General features: G+C 36.7%; 1 protein-coding gene across 1 annotated transcript; it reads right to left on the bottom strand.

Annotated features, from left to right (window-relative positions):
- Nucleotides 1–949: 949 nt before the first annotated feature.
- On the bottom strand, nucleotides 950–20,199 carry atp1b2b (ATPase Na+/K+ transporting subunit beta 2b). The gene is given in 9 exon segments (XM_051109619.1): nucleotides 950–4,378; nucleotides 6,299–6,358; nucleotides 6,360–6,395; nucleotides 6,745–6,771; nucleotides 7,760–7,819; nucleotides 8,305–8,507; nucleotides 8,631–8,735; nucleotides 8,857–8,985; nucleotides 19,768–20,199. Coding segments are annotated over 9 exon segments (879 nt in total). The 5' UTR covers nucleotides 19,859–20,199; the 3' UTR covers nucleotides 950–4,210.
- Nucleotides 20,200–23,173: the final 2,974 nt, after the last annotated feature.

Here is a 23,173-nt window from a genome sequence, read left to right as displayed (position 1 = left end):
CGCAAAGAAAACAAAAATAACGACTTTATTATAACAATTCATCTCCTCCGTGTCACCATAGCGCCATTTTGGACAGTATCCGCTGGACGCAAACAGCATACACTGTTCTGTCAGCCACACCACACGGATACGTTTTCTATGTTTATTTACACTTCGATTTGAACAAGAACAACGTATCTGCGTGACACAGCTGACACAGAACGACGTATGCAGTTTGCGCCCAGTGGATGCTCTCCAAAATGGCACTATGGTGACAGAGACAAATTGTTGAATAAAGTCATTATCTTTGCTATTTTTTATTATTCTGACGATGTCTTTCATACTTTTCTGGTCCTTGACAGTGGTTTTTACTCAGCAGTCAATGGGACAGTCACAAACCTCCTGGTTTTCATCCAAAATATCTTAAATTGTGCTCCGAAGATGAACGAAGCTTTTACTGGTTTGGAATGACATGGGGGTAAGTGATTAATGACAAAATTTTCATTTTGGGGTGGAGTTAAAGGGACTTTGATATTATTCCAGGAAACTAAAGCTAATATAAATAAAGCAAGGTCCTCAAATCAAATCCATTCAAGCGACAGTTCTTTGTAAAATCTTTCAGGCTGCTGTTACGAATGTGTGTAAGCATAAATAATAAAGGAAAAATTACACACGTGACATTCATGTTCTCATATGGACAGTGATAATAACTGGAAAGTGTGTGTAAACATATGTTTGCTATTGTTTTAGTTGAACAAATGTCCCTAATGCTTCCTGGTGGTCTCTTTATATTTGTTAGGCTACTACTGTGTTGCTAAGTAAAGCTCTAAATTTCACATAGAATCTCATGCATGACCTCCTTTTATGAAAATAAATACTCAAAAAAAAACCTAGGGTTTCACCCTTTGTACCTCCAGAACTGAATTGTGAAAATTACAATGCAGATTATATTGATGAAGAGGAGACAGTGTATTTTTGTTCATTTTATTAGGTTTGTTATTTCAATACATTGGATTAAGCCTGTGAACATATACAGTATAACGTGTTTAGACAATTAAACTTAACTAGTCAATATAATGTCAGGTTTTCATTGTTCATTAAAGATTTGAGCATAGTTTACTCAAGGTCCAGTGCTGTGTGAATACTGAGTCGTATCAAATGAACTGCAGTTTTGTTCTGTGATGTTGTTGCGATGTGGCCTGTTCACTCAACCCACTCCACCTGTTCAAACACATCTAAACCACAGCATTCACTGTATATACTTATTCATATAACTCATATGCATTAGGCAAATTACTTTTCATCTAGTTTTCAAAAGCTGTTGAGTTCTGTTGGTTATTATATTCACAAGAGACTTAAAACAGATCATCAGCTATGCCATGACTTGTACTGTCAATGTTACATTTGCAGTTTTATGAAACACAAAAGTTGCATACATTTTGGTATTTCAAAGGCTACAAAGAGGTCCAGACTATTAAAGTGACAATGATTTATTACATTCTTGGGCTGATTTAAGTCTTGTGACCTCCTTGTGTTGTATAATATTTACTGCAAAGCCATACATTCCCCCAGCTGTTTCATGCTTTTATTAATAAATGATCAACAAAAATAGAAATATAGGTTCTTTGAAAATATAGGATCTTTTCTATATTGCATGGGATTTTAAAATACATACAGCCATTCTCATCTACACTGTAAAAAACAAAAAACATAATTTGTTGAGTCAGCGTAAAATAATTTGTTATCCTGCTGCCTTAAAATTTTAAGTTCAGTCAACTCAAATAAGTTTAGTCAACTTGAAATGTTAAGTTCTACTAAGTAACAACTTAGATATTTGTGTCTGTTAAGCTTAAAAGCTGGGTAAGTAACCCAGCTGCCTTAAAATTATAAGTTGAATCAACTCAAATATCTAAATTGTCACTTTTCAAGTTAAATAAACATTTTTGGAGTTGACTGAACTTAAAATTTTAAGGCAGCCAGGTAACAAATTATTTTAAGTTGACTTAAAAAATTATTTTTTACAGTGTATAGATTTATTTAAATATTCCAATAAATAACCCTCTCTCTTCATGATCAGCCAATCTAAAGGAAAATACACATATAGTATGTAACTTTTTTTATACACCAAATGGACTCACAATATAAATATATTGCTTTTCAGAAGATTCCTGTATATTAAAACAAATGCTAATGCACTATTAAAGGTGTAGCTCACCAGCAGAAACAGTTGGTGATGTGGGAGAGGCACAGCACAACTGTTACACTAGGGGCGCTGTTTACAAAACCATTATTTCAAATGGCTGCATTTGCATGCATAAAAACTGCACTTATGTATTTTTCTCTTTTGCCTTTTTTAAGCATGGTGCTACAAAATTTAGAACAATAATTAAAATATTGTTGATTTTTCACTCCAGAGCGAACTAGTGTTCAGGGTAAAGGTAATGATATGTGATCTGGGGCTTGAGGTGAATGAATATTTAATTCTGTTGATTTGAAGCTTTCTCTGCCGGGTCAGATAACAACCTCGCCATGCACAAACATAAAATATGCAATATACAGACACCCAAGGTCAACACAGACGCACATGTGAAAGTGATCAAGTGAGAAGAGTTTTTGTCACTCAACTGAATATTCTTCAGTAAATGAGCTAACAATTTATATCTAGATAGATAGATAGATAGATAGATAGCTTTTGAGGAATTGTAGGTATAAAGCACCATGCCTATTTAGGATTATCCAATGAGATTGAAGGATTAGGGCATTAGAGGAAGTGGACACACTTGTCAGTTACTATGACACAATGTGTTTGTTCTTATTGGCGATCAGTTCTCCGTATGACACTAAACATGAAACTATCTTCACAAGACACTTCTCAGCATGGAGTATGAGATGCATGTCCTCAGAGAATGAGTTTAAAAGTTTAAAAACATAAAGAAGACAATGAGATTTTAAAAAATAATGAGAAATGAAGTTGGTGACCATGTCTTTTGTTTTATTGACTTATGCAGGGTAAGGATTGGGATGGATTCACTTATTTCTCCCTTATCAGCAGAAACATAAACCTGCTGTTCCTGCTCTTAGAGCCTTTCTATCTGTCTCTATGGTTATGCTTAGAGTCACTTACAACAAAATCCAAAAAAAAAGTTAACTGTGCACAAAGATTAACATAAAAGAAATAAAATCAAATAAAACACACACACATGCAGGAATCCACACATATTCTCACACACACACATATCAAACACGCTTTTTCTATCTATTTTTCAGATTTGAAACTGAACCCAGGCCTGCTGTTATCCTCTGAGCCGGTGCAAAACTTCAGTACAAAACGTTATATCCCCTCACCATGTGAGACAAATTGGATTACACATGCCAAAAAAGGAAAATATTGCAAAGACCTATTTTTACATATAAACAAACTTAAATAGAAACGCCTCATGATAAATGAAACGTGACACACTTCATCATATGAAAGTACAGACTACTCCAAAACCAGTAGGAATGCAGAAATGCGAATGTATCAGTTTTCTTGTGTGTGCTGGAGAGGAATGCAGAGCTGATGTTCATCATGCACAGCATTATCTACATGTTGGTAAAAAAAAATCCTCTTCACTTATAAATCCACAAATCAGAGAGGTTTCAATACCGCTCTTTAGAACTGATATACACGTGCAAAAAAAAGGGAAAAAATCCTTGCAGACAAAAGACGCTCCAATACAAGAGATCATGCCACATGAATTCAGACACCTGCTTTAAAATTAGGATAAAATATTTTTCCTGCTACTGATACTGAGGGAAGAAAAATTACATCTCTTTCTCTTTTAAAAATGATATCTTATTCTTAATATTATTTTAATAGGCTATATTATTTTTAATGAATAGCTCTGATAGCTAAACATGCAATTCAAATTTTGTGTTTCAGAAAATAAATACTGTAATATCTCAGCTCACCCATGCAAACACACACACACACAAATGTACACACATAAATACACACAAAAACAACCTTGCTAACTCTCTACAACCTCACTATAGTCTCAAATGAAAAATGCTAAAGCATTACTCTCTGCTCTATCTTTGCTCAGGATTGCTGTGTCTGGCTTGTGTCTCTAGCTGTGCTTTCTGCGCATATTCATGCACTCATTTAGACGAGGAGGACCTATGTGTGTGTGTGTGTGTGTGTGTGTGCCTGTGTCTGTGTGTAAAAGCAAGGAACACACTTTCCCCCAATTTAATCTCTGGAGTTGATTCTGAGTTTGAAAGAAACACGTCCAGCAAACTTGTCTCGTTCACTGCCCTCAGGAATATTGTTAGCACTGATTTTGCATTCCACGTTGACGTCCTCATTCATGGTGATGTTGAGAAACTTAATGGCCACTAGAGGCTGAGAGTAGTTTACCTGCAGCAGAAAAAAAAATGAGATACTGTAGAAGAATTTCATAAGGACAATCATTTTATGGCTGTTTTAATAAAGGCGGCCTAATAAAAGGTATTTTACATTATTGTAGATTTTGGTTTACATCATTTACAGCATATTTCTATAATGACACTGGTAACTTTTCCTCTACTTTTCCTGTGACTTTCATTTCGGTCCGACTTTAAATGTGCAATAAGCAATTTTTGAAAAAAAGCTTTTGACCACAGTGTCGGACCAAGTCCCAAAACACACTTGCAGCCAATCAGCTGTAAGGGGCGTGTCTTGTAATGATAGAGAGAAGAGAGCGCTGAGTCTGAGTGCACAGGATGGATATTAGCAGATCGACTATAGATAGAGAGAAATGGAAGATAAAAAGAAGAATCTATCGGAGGAATGACCATTAAAAAGAAGGGTTATGATCAGGCATGAGGTAGAGCCTGCGTAAATACCGGAGCAGCTTTTCAGCGGTGGAAAGAACTCAACGAGCGGGAAGGCCTGGAATCAGATGCAGAGGTTGCATTGTTTCTTTTTGATAGGTGAGTGACATTGATTTTGCATTGTTTCACACAACTTATCTGTGTTGGCTTTTGTTTGAATATGCTTGTGTGTCATCTTTGCTCGTTTCCGCGATCGTTAAAATATCAACATTTCAAATATCAACATTATTTGGCACAAATCGCTTAGTGCACGTTTAAATGCGTACGTAAAAAGTAGGGGTTGGGAACTTGCAGCACTTCGTTATTCGATTCATATCGATTCTTGGGGTCATGATTCAATGAAAAAATTTATTTATGATTTTTCAATATTTAATCACAATTTTTCATAATTTTTTTGTGCACACTGGACATCAAACGCACCAGTATCTTGATACAAAAACACACCAGTCCCTAAATGGGTAGTTGTGACTCAAAAAGAGTTTTTCCTATTAACTATTAACTTCCTAATAAATCCAAAATATTTTACACTTCCTATTAGGGATGTGCCTGAATCTGAATACTGTGTTCAAAAAGGAAATGACATGTACTACGAACACCCAAAGGTAATAAAAAAAAAATTCAGTGCTTTCTCATGCACTTACATCGTTGGGTAATTAGACCGTATATAAGCTGGGGGCATCAGGGAGCCGCTATTAATATGTGCATTGAAATCGCTTTTGAATGCACGCTCGCTTTTTACTTTCACTTTCGAGATTTGCAATCACACATACTCTGTGTATACTACAGAGTGGCAGTACTTACCACACATTTTACGAGATTAAATGTTTGTCAGTGGTGCTCAGAATCTGAGAATCATTCACCATCATCCTATCATTCAGCTCTCCTTACTGGTAAGTGAAATGTACTGAAATGCAGGCAACCGCTAGCAAGCGGCTAAACATGTCCCTTTCCATGCTTTTCCGAATACGGATTCACTATTCAGGCACTTCCCATAATAACAAACGATCAGTAATTAATATATTTTTTCTGAACACTTGCCCTCGCTAAAAAAAAAATGTTTTTCCTCCTCCATGCTCATGTTATTATTATTATATTACCTAGAAAATTTGTGATTTTTTTCTCCCACCCCTAGTAAAAAGTATATCATCGCCTTAAAATTATAAGGTTCTATCAGACATTTTTGTCAAAATTGAATTATTCACATATTCTTATTTAGGGATCAACTTTATGTCACAACATTATGCAATGTTTCTTTTGTAAGCTGTGTACATTTTGGACCTTTTTTAGAAAACAAAAATGGTTCTATCTACAGAAGTCTATGGAACGCAAAAACTTTGAAGCTCAATATCTCAAAAGTGCTCAAAATGCAGATAGAACCTTATAATTCTAAGGCAACGAAATGTGTATATACTGTAGTATGTGTGCTTACACATGTAGTGTGTGTGTGTGTGTGTGTGTGTTGTACCTGGGCTTTCTTGCCATAGTATGGGTAGTACATAAGGTTGAAGGTGCCGTTGGGGGGGAAAGTACGCCAGTTCACCAAGTTTATCTGAGTCATCCGTCTACAGAGGGAGAAAGACTGTATGAGTTCATCTCAGCATTTAATCTGAGGATTTCAACCTGTTCTAATACCAAAACTACCATTACTGAACTAAAGTCAATAAACAGAACAATCAATCGCCCCTTGAGTTGATCTTATGCTGGAATTATCTAGCATATGATCTGACTGTGTGAATAATCATTTTATCTTTTGCTGCTAGAATCTGTAGATTTGACATGTAAATAAAGACTGGTTAGTTTGAACTGGATTCCAGTTTTTCTTTCAGTGCAGAATATCAAAGCTGTAATGCACATTATCAATTCTCTGCCTCTGTTAAAATGATTATTCTTTATTCTGTCTGTTATTCTTACCCACTCATCTTTCCCAACTTTGTATTTCTGACAAGAATGGAGGGGGAGAACAGATGAGACACAAAAAACAAAACAAATCAACCACATGGAACATAAACAGAGATGATGAGCAATGGTGTAAAACAACACATATTGAACAAACACTGAAACAACACTGAAAACAACAATTATATGACAACAAAGGAGGAGGAATGATGGGTCCATGATGAGAAAGAGCAAAATATGTTGACAGTGTGAGGTTTAAAAAAATGGGTGAGTACATTGCCACCGAAGAGAGAACTGAAGAGGAACATGAGCCTGAATGGTGGCTGATATCCACACACACACTATTGAGAAAGCTCTGGGAAAGAGCAGGAAAAACTTCCACTCTAACGCAATATAGTTCAAAGTTTGCAACCTGAGTGGGGTAACTAACCTAGGGTATGTAAATACAAACAAGCAACAGCGTTGTTATTGTTAACTAACCGGTTAAAACTGTTTTGGTTAACTGAAATCAATCTGAAATAAAATAAAATCTAAATATTAGATGAAAAACTGGAATATAAATGAAAAATGTTGCCTTGACAGCTAACAGAAATAATAGTTTAAGTAGTAAAATGACTAAAAATGGAAATAAAAAAACTAAATAAAATTATTTTAAACTAATCAACTATAACTGTTTTAACACCCAATTTGCACATGCCCAGGTAATATCTGCTAATATCTGCATTGTCACAGTTGAACCTTGCATGACTGAATGATAATTCCTTAATACATTCAGACATATAAAACACATGGGAAATACACAACTGTTACTTGTTCTTTTTTTCTCTTCCATGTGAATCAGCAGCATATAGTCTGTCGTGGCAGTTTTTCTCTTAAGCCGGCCACAGTTCTGATTACTGGCTAATTTAATCTGGTTACCTTGTTGAATGGCTCATGTAACTTTAATCTGAAATCAATCCCTTTCTAAAAGACTGAAGGATAAGGAGAGTGAAAGAGTGGGAGAGAGAGGAAAAGAGACTGAGACACTTACCTTAGGACCACATCTGACATAAGGAGGCTGCCCGTCATTAGCAGGCAACAGACCAATCACCTGCAAAAAAAGAAGAAACACAGAGAAAAGTGTATTTAAAATTGAAATGAGAGAGGGAGAAAAATAAAAAGACCTAATGAAGAAAACAAAAGGGAAGAGACAGTTCAAGTTGGGTCTCATTAGAAAGCTAAAGTAACTCTGATGAATTATTAATTATAAACATTCAGGCCACTGTCTCTGATTCTGTGGTTTCAGGTCAAAGTCTTCACTGATAGTTAGGCAATAAAACCTTGGGGATTCAATGACCTAAAATCAAATCAGGCATATATATTTTGCACTATTTGCAATATGAAACATATCAATTAGACGTTCCAAAGAATTCTGGCAGGGTTTCTCAATACTTGATTCTGACTGGCCAGCTGCAGGACTGAGTGGTTGGGTTTTTTGTGTAATAACTGTTAAACTGTAATTTGACCATAGTTCATTTTGGGATATTATTAGGCATGGTTCTGACACCAACATTTATATTCTATTCCACGTCTTACCCGGTTGAGCTTGATGATGATGCAGGGTTTGCCCTCATTGTAACCATAGTAACGATCTGTCCCAGAGCAGTCCTCCAATATGGAGCGTTTGAACTGGCAGGAACGCTTGGGGAAGTTTTTCAAACTGCCGCTGTCCTCCTGGATAAAGTACTGATCCGGTTTACATTCGTAATTCTTCTGGGCCTGGACTGAGTCATTGTAGGCTGCATATAGGAAGCAACATGACATCTGTGAACTTCTTGCTAAATGGCATGCAGAATTTCAATAGCATAATGACTGCAGCAGGTTCTGTGTAATACATGTATGGTTGTTGGTACGATACTTACGTGAGAGGAAGTTATTGAGGGCCTGGACATATCTTTCCCATGTCTCTGTGTACTCCACAGTGTAAGTGATCTCCAGCTGGTCTCCTTTAGGTCTGATCATCATCCCTGCAAAACAATCAAATAATAGAATCTGTACTATAGCAATAACATTAGGTGTAGTGGTTATAATTAGCTTAATTCAAAAACAAGGTTTCCACACATATAGGATCAAGCCTGTATGTATTACCTGGAGTTGAAAGTCTATCTTGGTATGTTGGTCTGTGGTCATCGAGTGTCTGCAGCATTACGTACATGGTGAGAGCAAATAATCCAGCCAGGAAAATGTAGAATGCCAGATAAAACAACAGGATCAGACCTACAAGGACACACACACATTTAAATCCAAACTCTATACAGACACATACTGTACTCAAGCTTTTGGAAACGTTCCATAAGTGTGGTATGTTACTGGAACACTGATCAATCTTAGCACTGAAATATACTTTTTTTTTTTTTTTTTTTTTTTATTGAATTCTTCAGTTTAATAACAACGACAACAATAATATAAATTAATTTATATTAATTATATAATTTATATTAATAATATAAAGTAATTACTGCCATTTTTGTTTCATAAACCCATATTTTTTTATGACAGATAATCCAAAATGTCGACTAGATTAATGGTACAACAGTTCAGACTTCAAGTCCCTCCAAACTTGTAATTTGTCCTAAGCGTAAACTCTAAAGCCTTCTACAGACTACAATTTCAGCAATCTTATAAGATCACTACAAATCACACTGTGCGACATGGACATAATAAACTTGAGTACAACACGTATGCAGACTGTTCGATGATGACACCTAGTGACTCGGCTACGCCACAAGTTATGCGGCGTTCCAGACTAGAACTAGAAATTCATATTTTCCCACCTCCTACTTGCAAATAACGTCAAGAACACTGCTTGAAATCGGACATTCAACCCGTGACTTCGGAGGCGGGGCAGATCGATTAACTCCGACTTCAGCAATTTGACGTCTTTGCTTTAAATGATCACAGTGTGGAACTACCTTGTGTCAAACTTGAAAAACTTTATACATAAAAAAAGAAAATAATTTTTTTTTGCTTTTTGTCCGCTGTTTTCAAAACGACACACATACACACAAACACATGAAATGCTCTCATTGTGTCATGGCAACATCATGAGATTAATACGTTAAGGTGACGTGTCTCGACTGGAACGCGGCATTGCTATTGAAAAATAAAACATCAGTATCAACTATCTACCTTTTTCTTCCCGTAAGAGTGGGCGCGGCCATTTGTAAATTTTCTGGGTGTGGCTTCCGGTCTCGTCCATGTCTAGCTATTTTATTTTAGTACAAAACAGCGTGTTTTACTGCTTGATATTGCAAATGGATGAGTATTGTATTATTTTAATGTATTCTCTTAAAGGAGAAGTCCACTTCCAAAACAAAGGTTCACATATAATGTACTCACCCGCTTGTCATCCATTATGTTCATGTCTTTCTTTCTTCAGTCGTAAAGAAATTATGTTTTTTTAGGAAAACGTTTCAGGATTTTTCTCCATATAATGGACTGCTGTGGTGCCTCGAGTTCGTACTTCCAAAATGCAGTTTAAATGCGGCTTCAAACGATCCCAAATGTGTTGTAAATGATCCCAGCTGAGGAAGAAGGTCTTACCTAGTGAAACGATCAGTTATTTTCATTAAAAAAATAAAATTTAAATACTTTTTAATCTCAAACGCTTGTCTTGTCTCGCTCTCCCTGAACTCCGTGTATTCTGACTCAAGACAGTTAGGGTATGTCGAAAAACTCCAATCATATTTTCTACCTTAACTTCAAAAATCATTTCAAAATCATCCTACATCGCTGCAGAAGTACCGACCCAGTGTTTGCAAAGTGAACATGCAAAGAAGATCAAACGCCCTTAACAAAAAAGGTAAAACACGATATAGGCATATTTTGAAGTTGAGGGAGAACATGAGATGGGAGTTTTTTGACATACCCTAACTGTCATGAACCTGAAAAAAGAGTTAGGCAGAGTAAGACAAGACGAGCGTTTGACATTAAAAAGTATATAAATTGTATTATTTTTATAAAAATATGAGATCGTTACGCTAGATAAGACCCTTCTTTTTTGGCTGGGATTGTTTACAACCGCATTTAGGGTCGTTTGAAGCCGCATTTAAACTGTATTTTGAAAGTTCAAAATCGGGGGACCATATCAGTCCATTATATGGAGAAAAATGCTGAAATATTTTTCTCAAAAAACATAATTTCTTTATGACTGAAGAAAGAAAGACATGAACATCTTGGATGACAAGGGGGTGAGTACATTATATGTGAATCTTTGTTTTGGAAGTGGACTTCTCCTTTAATTATGAGCACTCTGGTTTGTAGTGCAAACAGTTTTACAGTTTACTGCACGTTGTTATTCTTCTCGTTATTTCCCTATAGCGGCTAATGAACCGAAAGTCTCACCCATAGGCTTACTTCTGCGTTAAAGAAAAAGGTGGATAGGTAAACATAGGTAAAGAGCATGATGAATCACAGTTTGACAGTTGTACTTTTTATGCTTCCTTAAAAAATAGGAAGCTGTAATAGACAACGGGAAAAGAGTTTGAGGGTAGCAGTTTTAAGTTTTACTGCCATGTCCCATTGATCAATACACTATTTAATGTTGCATTTTTATTGGCTGGTCAGTAGACGTAGGTCGTAGCAGCAGATGCACTGTGTGATGATCATCCTGAATTTCTGACACTGAATTTCTCACAAGACCATGACAATGGGCATCTTGAACCTCTCTCACTGTACAATTTAGGACCATAGAAATCGCCACGATTGTTTCACGATGGTAATCTTTAATCTAGTTGAAAATTGTGCAGTGTGTCCCAGGCTTTACATTAATGTATCAAAATTTAAATTATACAAATTAGGGATAGTTCACAGAAGTATGGTTTTATTCTTGATAGAAATGGAATTAGAGACAAACGTGTCTAGACTAGCTCTGGCAATAGAGTCATGCGGTTCAGGTATTATAGAACAAAACATGTTTTCCTTCATCGTAGCCCCTCCTACACTTTATGTACTTTAATAAAAGCACATTTGTTGGATGTGTTTGTAATAGGACATGCAGAATACTATAACCATAATAACCTTTTATGACTATGTCCTTTTGCTCTCTCTCTCTCTCTCTCTCCCCTGCTCTCCTTCGGCTGATGTAACTGTGAAAAGATACAAGACTAGTAGGCCTAATCCTCTTAAATTCTCACCAGAGCACAGGATCTTCTCTCCTCATTCATACATTTATACATACACGTTGACTGCAGCTCTGTCTTACACACATTCATACTTTTACACACCGATGTCCCTTACAGGAAATCTGGTAATCCTGTCTGGTCAATGTCTGGTCTTTGACAAAACTGAATTACTGTAGGGCAGATGTGGGTTAAGAGGGGTAAAAAAGGGGGAGGGGAGCTGGCAGAAGGAGAAGAAGAGGGCAGATTAAGTCAAAAGGGGATTTTCGGAGAATATATGATTTAGAAACACCAGAGTAGCCTATGTCTCTACAGACATTCGTGCAAACGCTACCCAACTACCAAACTAAAATAATTATTACACTCTAGATTGTTACGTCTACACAACTGCACTATATCGATCGGCACGTCCTGATTTTGCTGAGTTAGATGTGTTCCTGGGTCAACATAAATTTAATCTTGACCACATCCCTACACCTAAGACTAACCTTACCCATGAGTAATCCCTAAAATCAGAGGAAATGATAGATGAATGACACTGATGTACAAACACTGGTTGTAAGCCTAAACTACACAAAAACTATAAACTGTTTTTTAAAATCTGATTGGTTAATCACAATGTTGTTCCAGGGTCAACAACGATGTTGATCCAGGAACATGTTGTACTTGGTAAAATCAGGTCCTGCATATCGATCGATCTCTATACAAACTGCAGCACTAGCATAATGGGTTGATATGTAGCATACTTAGAAGAATGACAGAATGACGCCAGTGGTTATTTATTCATGAGGTATATAATGTGGTACAGTATGGTTATTGAGGGGCCAATCTAAAAAGCCTTTGCTGATGTACACTTATACAGCACGCATATTAAATATACATTAGAAAATAATTTCTAAAATTATTATAAGATAAAAGATTATATGCTTTCCATTGATGTATGGTTTGTTAGGACAGGACAATATTTGGCCGAGATACAACTATTTGAAAATCTGGGTGCAAAAAAAAAAAAAAAAATTAAATCAAAATATCATCTTTAAAGTTGTCCAGATGAAGTTCTTAGCAATGCATATTACTCATCAAAAATTAAGTTTTGATATATTTATGGAATATGATCGTTATGATCATTTTGACCCATACAATGTATCGTTGGCTATTGCTACAAATATACCCCAAATATGATACTTATGAATGGTTTTGTGGTCCAGGGTCACATATGCACTACCATTCAAAATATTTTTTAAATAAGTTTATGCTCACCAAGAGTGCATTAATTAGATCAAAATACTGTGAAAACAGTAATATTGTTAAATATTATTACAATTAAAATTTTCTATTTAGGTCCCGAGCATCGATGGTGTGAGGAGCCTATTGGAATTGCTCAGTTTCTTGTTCATCTTCTCCAAAATGAACTGCATTTTTGAGGGTCTAAACATACTTGAAATCTCATGAAAACTTACATCTGATATGGCTTTCAGAAGTGGGTGTGTCAAAATGGCCCAATAGCACCACCTATAAAATTTCAATGAAGTGCCCCTCAAGGTACATTTCACGTACCTGAACGAAATTCAGTAGACACATGTAACACTCCAGTAACTACTAAAAAGTCCCCCGGTATGAAATCTAAAACCCAACAGGAAGTCTGTTATTTTCTGTTGTTTTCTCGGCAAGTTTTGTGCTGTTTTTGTCACATTAAAACAGATCAACACCAAATTTGGTCAGTGTAATCTGACCCAATCTTGAGTTTTTGTTGAAGGGCGTATCCATGTCAACGTGACAAACATCAATGAAATAGGAAGTTGTTAGAATTCAGACATACAATGTCCGATCTGCACCAAAACTCACATGTTTGACAAGAGTCCTGTCATGAACACATGCCATGCCCATATTCAGTTATAGTCATAGCGCCACCTGCTGGCAACAGGAAGTCGCATGTTTTATGCTCTAACTCCTCCTAGAGATTTAATGACATCAACATTATATTTGGTCAGTCTACTCTAAAGGCCTTCGCAATGTTAAATTGCAAAGATCTTGAGTTTTTGTTAAAGGGTGTGTCTGTGGCAGCCTGACAACGTTCGATGGCAACAGGAAATTACTTGTTTTACACTAACTTAAACATGCAATGTTCACTTTGCACTAGACTTCACACGTTCGGTAAGAGTCCTGGCATCGGTAAGACATCTAAAGGCCAATATTCAGTTATAATCATAGTGCCACCTGTTGGCAACAGGATATGTCATGTTTTATACTAACTCAAACATACCGTATTCAATCTGCGCCGAACTTCATATGTTTGATCAAAGTCCTGGCTTAAAGACATCTACATGCCAATATCCAGTTATAATCATAGCGCCACCAGCTGACAGTAGGAAGTTTGGCACATATTAATGACTTCGACATGTCTCCTTTATTTACCACTCTAAATGCGTATTCAGTGTTTTCCTAAAGCCTCTGGGTGGTGGTGAGCCCGGGTGTGAGGGCCCTTTCAACACTGCTAGCAGCTTTAACTAGTTTTCTATTTCAACTTCTAATGATTTCTGGAAGATCATGTGACACTGAAACCTGGAACAATGGCTGCTGAAAATTAATCTTTGCCTTCACAGAAAAAAATTACATTGTAAAGTAATATAAAATATGCCAATTTGATTCTTGCGAAACATTTGTAATTATTAACAATATTTAAAACAGATGAAGATTTTTGTGGAAACCATAAAAACCCTGGTTCTTTGTTGAACATAAAGTTCGACAGCATTTGAAAAAAAAAGGGTAACATAAATGTCTTCACTGTCACCTTTGATCAGTTGCATCCTTGCTAAATGAAATTTTACTAACACCAAACGTTCGAAAAGCAGTGTGCATATTGAGTTTATATTATATACTATAAAGATATTGCTTTGAATCGTATCACATGCAGGACATTGCTGAACATTGCTGACATTGCTGATGCCCAAAGATTCAGTAGCTCATCCATTTGCTCCTTCACCAACACAATAAATAATTTAGGGTTGAGTGCTGAAGGCGTATGTTTGTATGTGAGTGCATAGCAGGAGTGTGTATGCCGGAGGAGAGCTCATTAAGATACAGGACACCTGAGCTTCACACAGCGAGGCCCCTGGGGACGGTCGATCAGGTTGCCCCAGGTTGAAGGGAGGAGGGATAGCAGATCTCTGTCCCCCGCTGCATCCTGGAGCTCCCCGCACAGACAAGCTTTCACTGATCAATAACAGCAGGGCAATGTGAGGTTACTCTACAGGCTAGAATTACCCGGGAGTGTGTGCTAATATGCCTGGAGAGAGTGAAAAGGATGCAATGCATGCGCAAGAGAGAAAGTGAACAAAGATAAGCTTAGAACGTCGCCTTATGCAAGGATACTAGGAAAGTTCGAATCATTAAGCACTACTTAATCTCGCAGCAGGACAGCCTCAAAATAACCACCGTCTCTCTAAGGATACCAAGGACCTGCATTATCAAACATTACTTGCTGAATTTGGTTATGGGGTTAAAACGCAGTACATCCTCATCAGCTGTGCTGGCTCTCCTCAGGATCTGTGTGTGTGCGTGTGAGACTGATACTCTATCTGTGCTCTTCTGTTTCTTTATCTGTCTCTCATCATGATGAAAGTCACCCTCCCTCTTTCAACCCTCTAATTTGAACGCAACCTGAAAGAGAGGAACAGAATGTGCCGCTGTGATCTGCTATTTGCATGTTCACGTTCATTAATACAGACATGAACCCCTCAAACAGTCTCTTTAGATCTGCCCACAACCTTTTAGATTCATCAGTTCTGAAATCCATCAAACCTACTAGGCCACCATACTATCAAACGCTTCAGAGGAACTCACACCTGTGATGTAGACAAAGGGAGCAGTCCGTCCACCGTTACCTCTGAATATCAATTTCCTGTTATTTGGCAGGAATATGTTTGTATTGGGTGCACTGAAATATAGAGAGAGTAACTATAGACTGCTAAAAGCCTAAATGAATTACAATTAATTACTACAATTAATAGCTAAATTAAGTGATGTTACTCAAGTCAAAATTATTGATCATCACTAAAACAACCTGAATACTTTAGACCAACAAAAGGGTTAGACAAAGGATATATATAGATATATACATACAGTTGACGGACCTCAATAAGATTTTTTTACATTTTTTACGTTTACATATAGTCCACAAGAGAAAATAATAGTTGAATTTATAAAAATGACCCCATTCAAAAGTTTACATACTTGATTCTTAATACTTTGTTGTTACCTGAATGATCCACAGCTGTGTTTTTTTTTAGTTTAGCTGTTCATGAGGTATTTATTTTGTACAATCTTATTTGTCGAACAGAATGGAGATTTATACATTTTTCCTAAATATTTTTTTTTTCATTTAGTACGGCCCTTCAGAAGTTAAATTTACCCTGATCTTCAAATTCTTAATGGATTGTTTTTCCTTCTAGAGCATCAGTGAGGGTTTGACCCTTCTGTAATAGTTGCATATGAGTCCCTCGGTTGTCCTCAGTGTGAAAAGATGGATCTCAAAATCATACAGTCATTGTTGGAAAGGGTTCAAATACACAAAAATGCTGAAAAACCAAAGAATTTATGGGAACTGAAGGATTTTTCTGAAGAACAGCAGGCAGTTTAACTGGACAAACAAGGGACTCATGAACAACTATCACTAAACAAGAAAACACAGATGTGGATCATTCAGGTAACAAAACAATCTTTAAACAGAGTCATTTTTATAAATTCAACTATTATTTTCTATTGTGGCCTATATATAAATGTCTTTTAAGTGAAATATCTTACTGAGGTCAGTACTAAATAAAAAACAACATGCATTTTGTATGATCCTTCTTAATTTTGTAAAATAATTAACATTTTGCAGATTCTGCAAGGTGTATGCAAACTTTGGACTTCAACTGTGTGTGTGTGTAAACTTACATTATATAATTTAAAATAAAATTACATAATTTCAATTCAAAACAATATTTAATGTCCACATTTGTATTTGTGAGGTGTGTAGCTATGTAGTAAATGGGACAATATGCATTTGAATGGGAATTCTGTGACTAAATTCAACAAGAGGATCTTAAAGTCTATCGTCCAGCTACAACTGGATGTCCCAAACAGGGTTTGGGAACTGCAGGGAGTTTAAGAGTTGATGAAAAAATCCTAAAAATGCAAAAATTAAAATAAATGAATACTTTATTATACTTACTAAAAAGATTAAATATTTAATTTGTTTACTTGCATGTCATCAACATCAGAGAACTGTGAACATGCAAATATGTTGCTGAATTATTCAAAAATGTACTTAAAATCTCAGTGAGTACTTCATGTAAATATTTTATGTCAAAGGGGTTTGGCTGATAAAAAAGTTTTAGAATCTTTGAACTAGAATATCTCCAGAATTTTTCTAGGTGGTTAATTTTCAGCAATCTATATACTTCTTTAAGCTGAGTATTTGGATCTTTTTCTCTCATATACTGCAATTTGAGCTATACATCTCCGGTGTGGTTTGGAGAATCAGTTATGGCCTGTGCAAGAGTGATGTTCAACAACAAGATGGGACACAGGCTTTTTATGATTCTCTAGAGGGCTATAGTCAGATCAGCCTTAAGTGTTTTTATCTGATACTATTGACCCCTCTGTCCCCCAGGGGTCCTGAAAACATCCCTGGATATGTTTCAATAAGAGACGCAGCTGTATGAATGTAGCCGCAGTTCCACAGTCCTCCATAGGTCACTATTAAGCTTCAGTAATGAGGATGTACTTTGTTAAAGAATCTAAGCATACCCAGGTTCACTCTGGTTTGGGCACAGACAAAAATAGACTAATTAAGGAGTCTTAGAGAGCACGCTGGCTTAACTAGGCAGCTAGTCCTCAGAGCATCACACACACACATACAATCTCAATGCAGTGCTACATACTGAGCTCCCTAGAGCAAAATGTACTGGCATACATGGAAGTCTTGAGGGCAGTGATCTAGCATTTCTTACACACACACACTCTAAATATCCTATAGCATTGACAGCTGAGTTATAGATGCCTGAGGGGCAATTTTGGAGTGCTGCAGTTTTAATGCTATCACACCCTGATTAAAAGACATTCAGTTCCAGAATTAATCTACGGCTGTTGAAAAGGCTACGTCTCCACATGATAACCTCACCAAGGCAACCAATGAGCCTATTAGTAAAGGATTACATCTTACACTAATTCACAAACCCCCACGCGCACACTCAAAATGGCTCTCGGCTAGATTAAATCATCTCAATGTCACTGCAAAAGACAGTTTGTAACAATATGCACTGGGCTAAAGGTGTTTTGTGGTTCACTTCTATTGTTAGAAAGATCTTACACAATCATAAAGGCAGATTACTTAGGGGTTTGAATATGTTTGGAAAGTTTAAACAGGTTTAAACCAAATGGCAGAATGGAAAATTTGTCAAAAAATGGCAGCTGATGATGGTACAAACAATAAGTGCTGGCATTTTGGTGACTATATATATATATTTTGTCATTCAATTATATGTTAATATAGCAGCCTATTTGAACTATTAAAATTAGTTTGCATAAAATGTACAGATAACGGTACAGATGGCACACTGGAGCTTATACCTGATCAAAATGGGCCTCTCTAGCAGCTGTCACGGTAGCTCAGGGTGACACACATAACACTAAAACGTGACCCTGGACCACAAAACCAGTCATAAGTAATATGGGTATATTTGTAGCAATAGCCATTGAATGTGTCAAAATTATCAATTTTCTTTAATGCCAAAAATTAGGATATTAAGTAAAGGTCATGTTAAATTAAGATATTTTGTAAATTTCCTACCGTAAATATATCAAAACTTAATTTTGATTAGTAATATGCATTGCTAAGAACTTAATCTGAACAACTTTAAAGGCGATTTTCTCAATATTTTGATTTTTTTTGCAACCTCAGATTCTAGATATTCAAATAGTTGTATCTCGGCCACATATTGTCATATCCTGACAAACCATACATCAGTAGAAAGCTTATTTATTTAGCTTCCATGATGTATAAATCTGAATTTCAAAAAATTTACCCTCATGACTGATTTTGTGGTCCAGTGTCACAAATATGAATTAGAAAAGACAATATACAATAGAAAGCCTGCTACAAATAGCAAGGAAATTTTGAGCAAGAAATTTTTAAAATGTCCCTTTCCCTATTAATTTAAAAAGTGATTCATACATGAATTGCCTTGTTAAATATAAAATATTCTTCAAAATAGTCTCAATACAATAAAACATACGGTGTACCTACAACATTGTAATAACATTTCACATGTTTCTTTGATTAAATTCTACTTTGTAACATATATAGCAAAGTATTTAACATATTTTTGCTGCAGCATTTCAATATTCTTTTGCAGTTAAACTTACTGCTGTTCTAGAAAGTGGTGCAGGGAATACTGATGTGTGCATGCCTCTATTCAGACATTCTGCTTGAAGCGCATTGTGTAGTTTTGCAGTGACTCGACGCATCACATTTCTCCACGCTGTTTATTGGCTGATGCCGCGCATTCAACATTTCTACCTGCAAAGTCTATCATAACACAATAATCAGTGAGTACGGTGACCTGGATCTATCTAGACATAAAATTTCGAAATTCGACTAAGATTCTAACACATTCTAAGGCTAATGTATTAGGAAACGCATGTGACGCATTACAGCCCGGCAAAACGCACAAATTGGAGTTTCAGCACCGCGGACAGCGATCCGCCTCCTCAGTCAACTTATCCGCACTGATAGAGTGAGACTCGCTGTGCTCATTCAGTGCTTATTACAACTGCAAAATAATGTGAAACTAATTAGCATATGTGCATGCGTGTAATCCTATGCAAGACTTACCCCAACTGCTCGCGGTTCTTCCGCAGAACTCGCGCGTCCTCGGGTTCCAGAAGAACTCCTTCCACGCGTTCTTCTGATCATCCTTTGCCATTTGTCTAGAGGAAATAAATGTGCACTCACAGAGTCAACGCCTCGGGTCTAACACTCTCTTTGAGAGTAATAAAGAGCTATTCAACCCTTGAATAGTGTGGAGAAAGGGTTAAAGCGATCTTTAAGGTCTCAATAGAAAGCTTTTTAAAAGAAAACTGGGCAAAAGCGATTCTCAAGGCACTCTGCCGAAACCTGAGCACTCAAGCGAGGACTGAGTGAGAGCAGACCTCGCTCTTTCTGTAACGCCCGGCGTTTTGCCCACCCACAAGTGCAGTGCGCATTCCGCAGAGAGCCAGAGCGAGGGAGAGAGAGAGAGACAGAGAGAGCAGTGCAATTCTACTGTGCCGATACTGCAGTAAAACAAGCTCTGCCTGCTCAGCCCCCTCCCCCCCACAAAAAAACAAAGCCCTCCTTTAGCAAAACTCAAGTTACTTCTTGGCCAATAGCAGCGCTATGCGGTGCACTCGGCCCCGCCCCCCTCAGCAAATTGGCACATCGTTAAGCCCGTGATGGCAGAGACTCAGTATCTCATGCGGCCGTTGCCAAGGAGACACTCGCGTGCCCTGCTCTGGGAAGTCTCAGGTGAAGCCAGGGAAAACTCCTCTCACGATGTGCGTGGCGTCTCGGTTCTGTGCTGTTCCGTGCAAAGACTTCCAATAGCCACTGATTATCAGATGCACGGTAAAAACACAGTCTTGGATTAAGTAAATAACAGGCTACTGAAAATAAGCAACCAAAATCTATTTGATTATTGTAGCTACTTACAGTTAATGTATCTAAACAGGTAATGTATCTTAATACTGCTCTTCTGTTATATACATAGGCTGATCTTAAACAAGCATTACATGTAAGTTAGATTAATGCATTTATTTTAGTTCAGACAGCTCTATTTCAAAGATGCATTTATTTAAATGGTATTTGCCAGCAAGCAAGGGGGGCATTAACAGTTAATATAGCTATAGTGTTTGGCTACTTAGCAGTTTTACTGGCAGTGTTATTGATTACCTTTGATAACTTATGTCAAGAATCCTGTTCACTTCCAGGACAAAAATGTACAGCTAATTTACTCACTTCTTTGTCATGCGAGATGTTTATGTCTTTCTTTCTTCAGTCGTAAAGAAATTATGTTTTCTGAGGAAAACATTTCAGGAATTATCTCCATATAGTGGACTTCTATGGTGCCCCCGAGTTTGAACTTGCAAAATGCAGTTTAAATGCAGCTTCAAAGGGCTCTAAATGATCCCAGCCGAGGAAGAAGGGTCTTATCTAACGAAACAATTTTTTGTCTAAAAAAAAATGGTAAATTTCTATACTTTTAACCTCAAATGCTCATCTTGTCTAGATCTGCGATACTCATGCATACTCTGTGCACTCCGATTTAATACAATTTGGGTATGTCGAAAAACTCCCATCTCATTTTCTCCTCTAACTTCAAAATCATCCGACACCGCAGAAGTACTGACCCAGTGTTTACAAAGTAAACATGAAAATAAGATTAAACATCCATTACAAAAAAAGTAAAACAGCAATGTAGAATGATTTTGAAGTTGGAGAAGAAGATGAGATGGGAGTTTTTCGACATACCCTAACTGGAATGCACAGTTCACACAGAGCTAGACAAGACGAGCATTTGAGGTTAAAAAGTATATAAATTCTAATTGTTTTCGATAATTGTTTTGCTAGATAAGAGCCCTTTGAAGCTGCACTGAAACTGCATTTTGGAAGTTCAAACTCGCAGGCACCATAGAAGTCCACTATATGTAGAGAAATCCCGAAATGTTTTCCTCAAAAAATAATTTCTTTACGACTGAAGAAATACATACACATTTTGGACGACAAGGGGGTGAGTAAATTATCTGTAAATTTTTGCTCTGGAAGTGAACTTCTCCTTTAATATAGATTTAATTTAATTTTTAAAAATGTAGGAGATTAATGACAACTTGACATTTTACATTCTGTCAAGGCATTTACTTTCAAAAATTTGATTTAATTATGCTCAGCATATAATTAAATAATATAAAATTAAATATTAACTTAATTTAAAAACATGAAATGGATCATGAACTGAAACCAAAATTCCCTTGATTTTTTGACATATAAGAGGTCATCGTACTATAAAAACATCCTGTAAGTTTTGGAACTCAAAATGTTCTTGCTTATATTAAAGCCAGTCTGTCAAAATGGTAGGTTGTGAAATCCGCCACTTTATGATGTAATGGTGTGACTAAACACCGCCTTCGCAGAAGATCAACGGCAACTTCTACCAAAGGGACTTTGCATCTACATCGCTGCCTGTTTAGCCCACATGTAGTGTAAATAACGAGAGAGGTCTACACAGAAACAAAACAATAAAGATGGCTCTGAAGACAAGAAGATGCTGTGCAGTGCCAAGTTGTGGAAAAACAATCTTTGCATTGCCTTCCTTCTGATCCCAACTTTAGGAAAGAGTGGATAAACCAGACCACGTCTGTAAGAACTTGGCCCTTTGTTCACTTGGCCTTTGTTACCGTGGATTTGTTTACAAACGAAGCACAATTCGATGGAGGATTCTCATAAAGACTAAACTAAAAGACGCTGCTTTGCTGACTATATTGGATCTGACAGTGATGTCGCAAAAGTGTGAGTAACTGTATTACGTGGTCTCTATTGCTTTGTCTGTTAATACAGATTGTTTGATGTATACTGAGTATTCATGCCTCCATCTGTGAAGGATGTAGGCTGTCAAACATATACAAGTGTTAGCCAAAAATTAGCAGTGGGCGTTTACTTCCAAGTCTACAATCAACCACGCCTAGTCAAACAGTGTTCTGATGAGGGGGCTCAAAACAGGACAGAAAAAAAGCCTATTACTTCTAAATTATGATGTTTTTGATGTACAGATCTTGGTAACATTAAAAGTGGACCTTAGAGGACAGTACAAAATAATCAAAAAGGCAGTTCATGACCCACTTAAAGAAAATTCTTACTTTATGTTCTACATAAAATAAGATTCTATTTCATGTTCTATTATGTTCTACAAACATCCAGGTTTTACAGTGCTGAATTAAGCTAATTAAGGCAAATAAAACTACTGCTCTGGGCAGCAAACCCTTAAGCATAAAAGAAGTTCAGTTATTAAAGAGCCAGTCTACGTCTTAAATTTCCTCTCAGCACTCACATAAACTGTAGATGTTTCAATGACTGGCAGTACTTGATAAATCTGTCACATCACAATAGTCGAGTTACCAATGACAATGAGAGAACAGAGGCAACTTGTACAAGAACTGCATCTATGATACAGGACATCGGTAAACAACAAATCAGTCAACACATTTTA

Source organism: Labeo rohita, chromosome 5 (genome assembly GCF_022985175.1).
Source record: "Labeo rohita strain BAU-BD-2019 chromosome 5, IGBB_LRoh.1.0, whole genome shotgun sequence".
Taxonomy (NCBI): domain Eukaryota; kingdom Metazoa; phylum Chordata; class Actinopteri; order Cypriniformes; family Cyprinidae; genus Labeo; species Labeo rohita.
The sequence above is the reverse complement of the archived record's forward strand: the minus strand, read 5'-3'. Positions and strand labels throughout refer to the sequence as shown.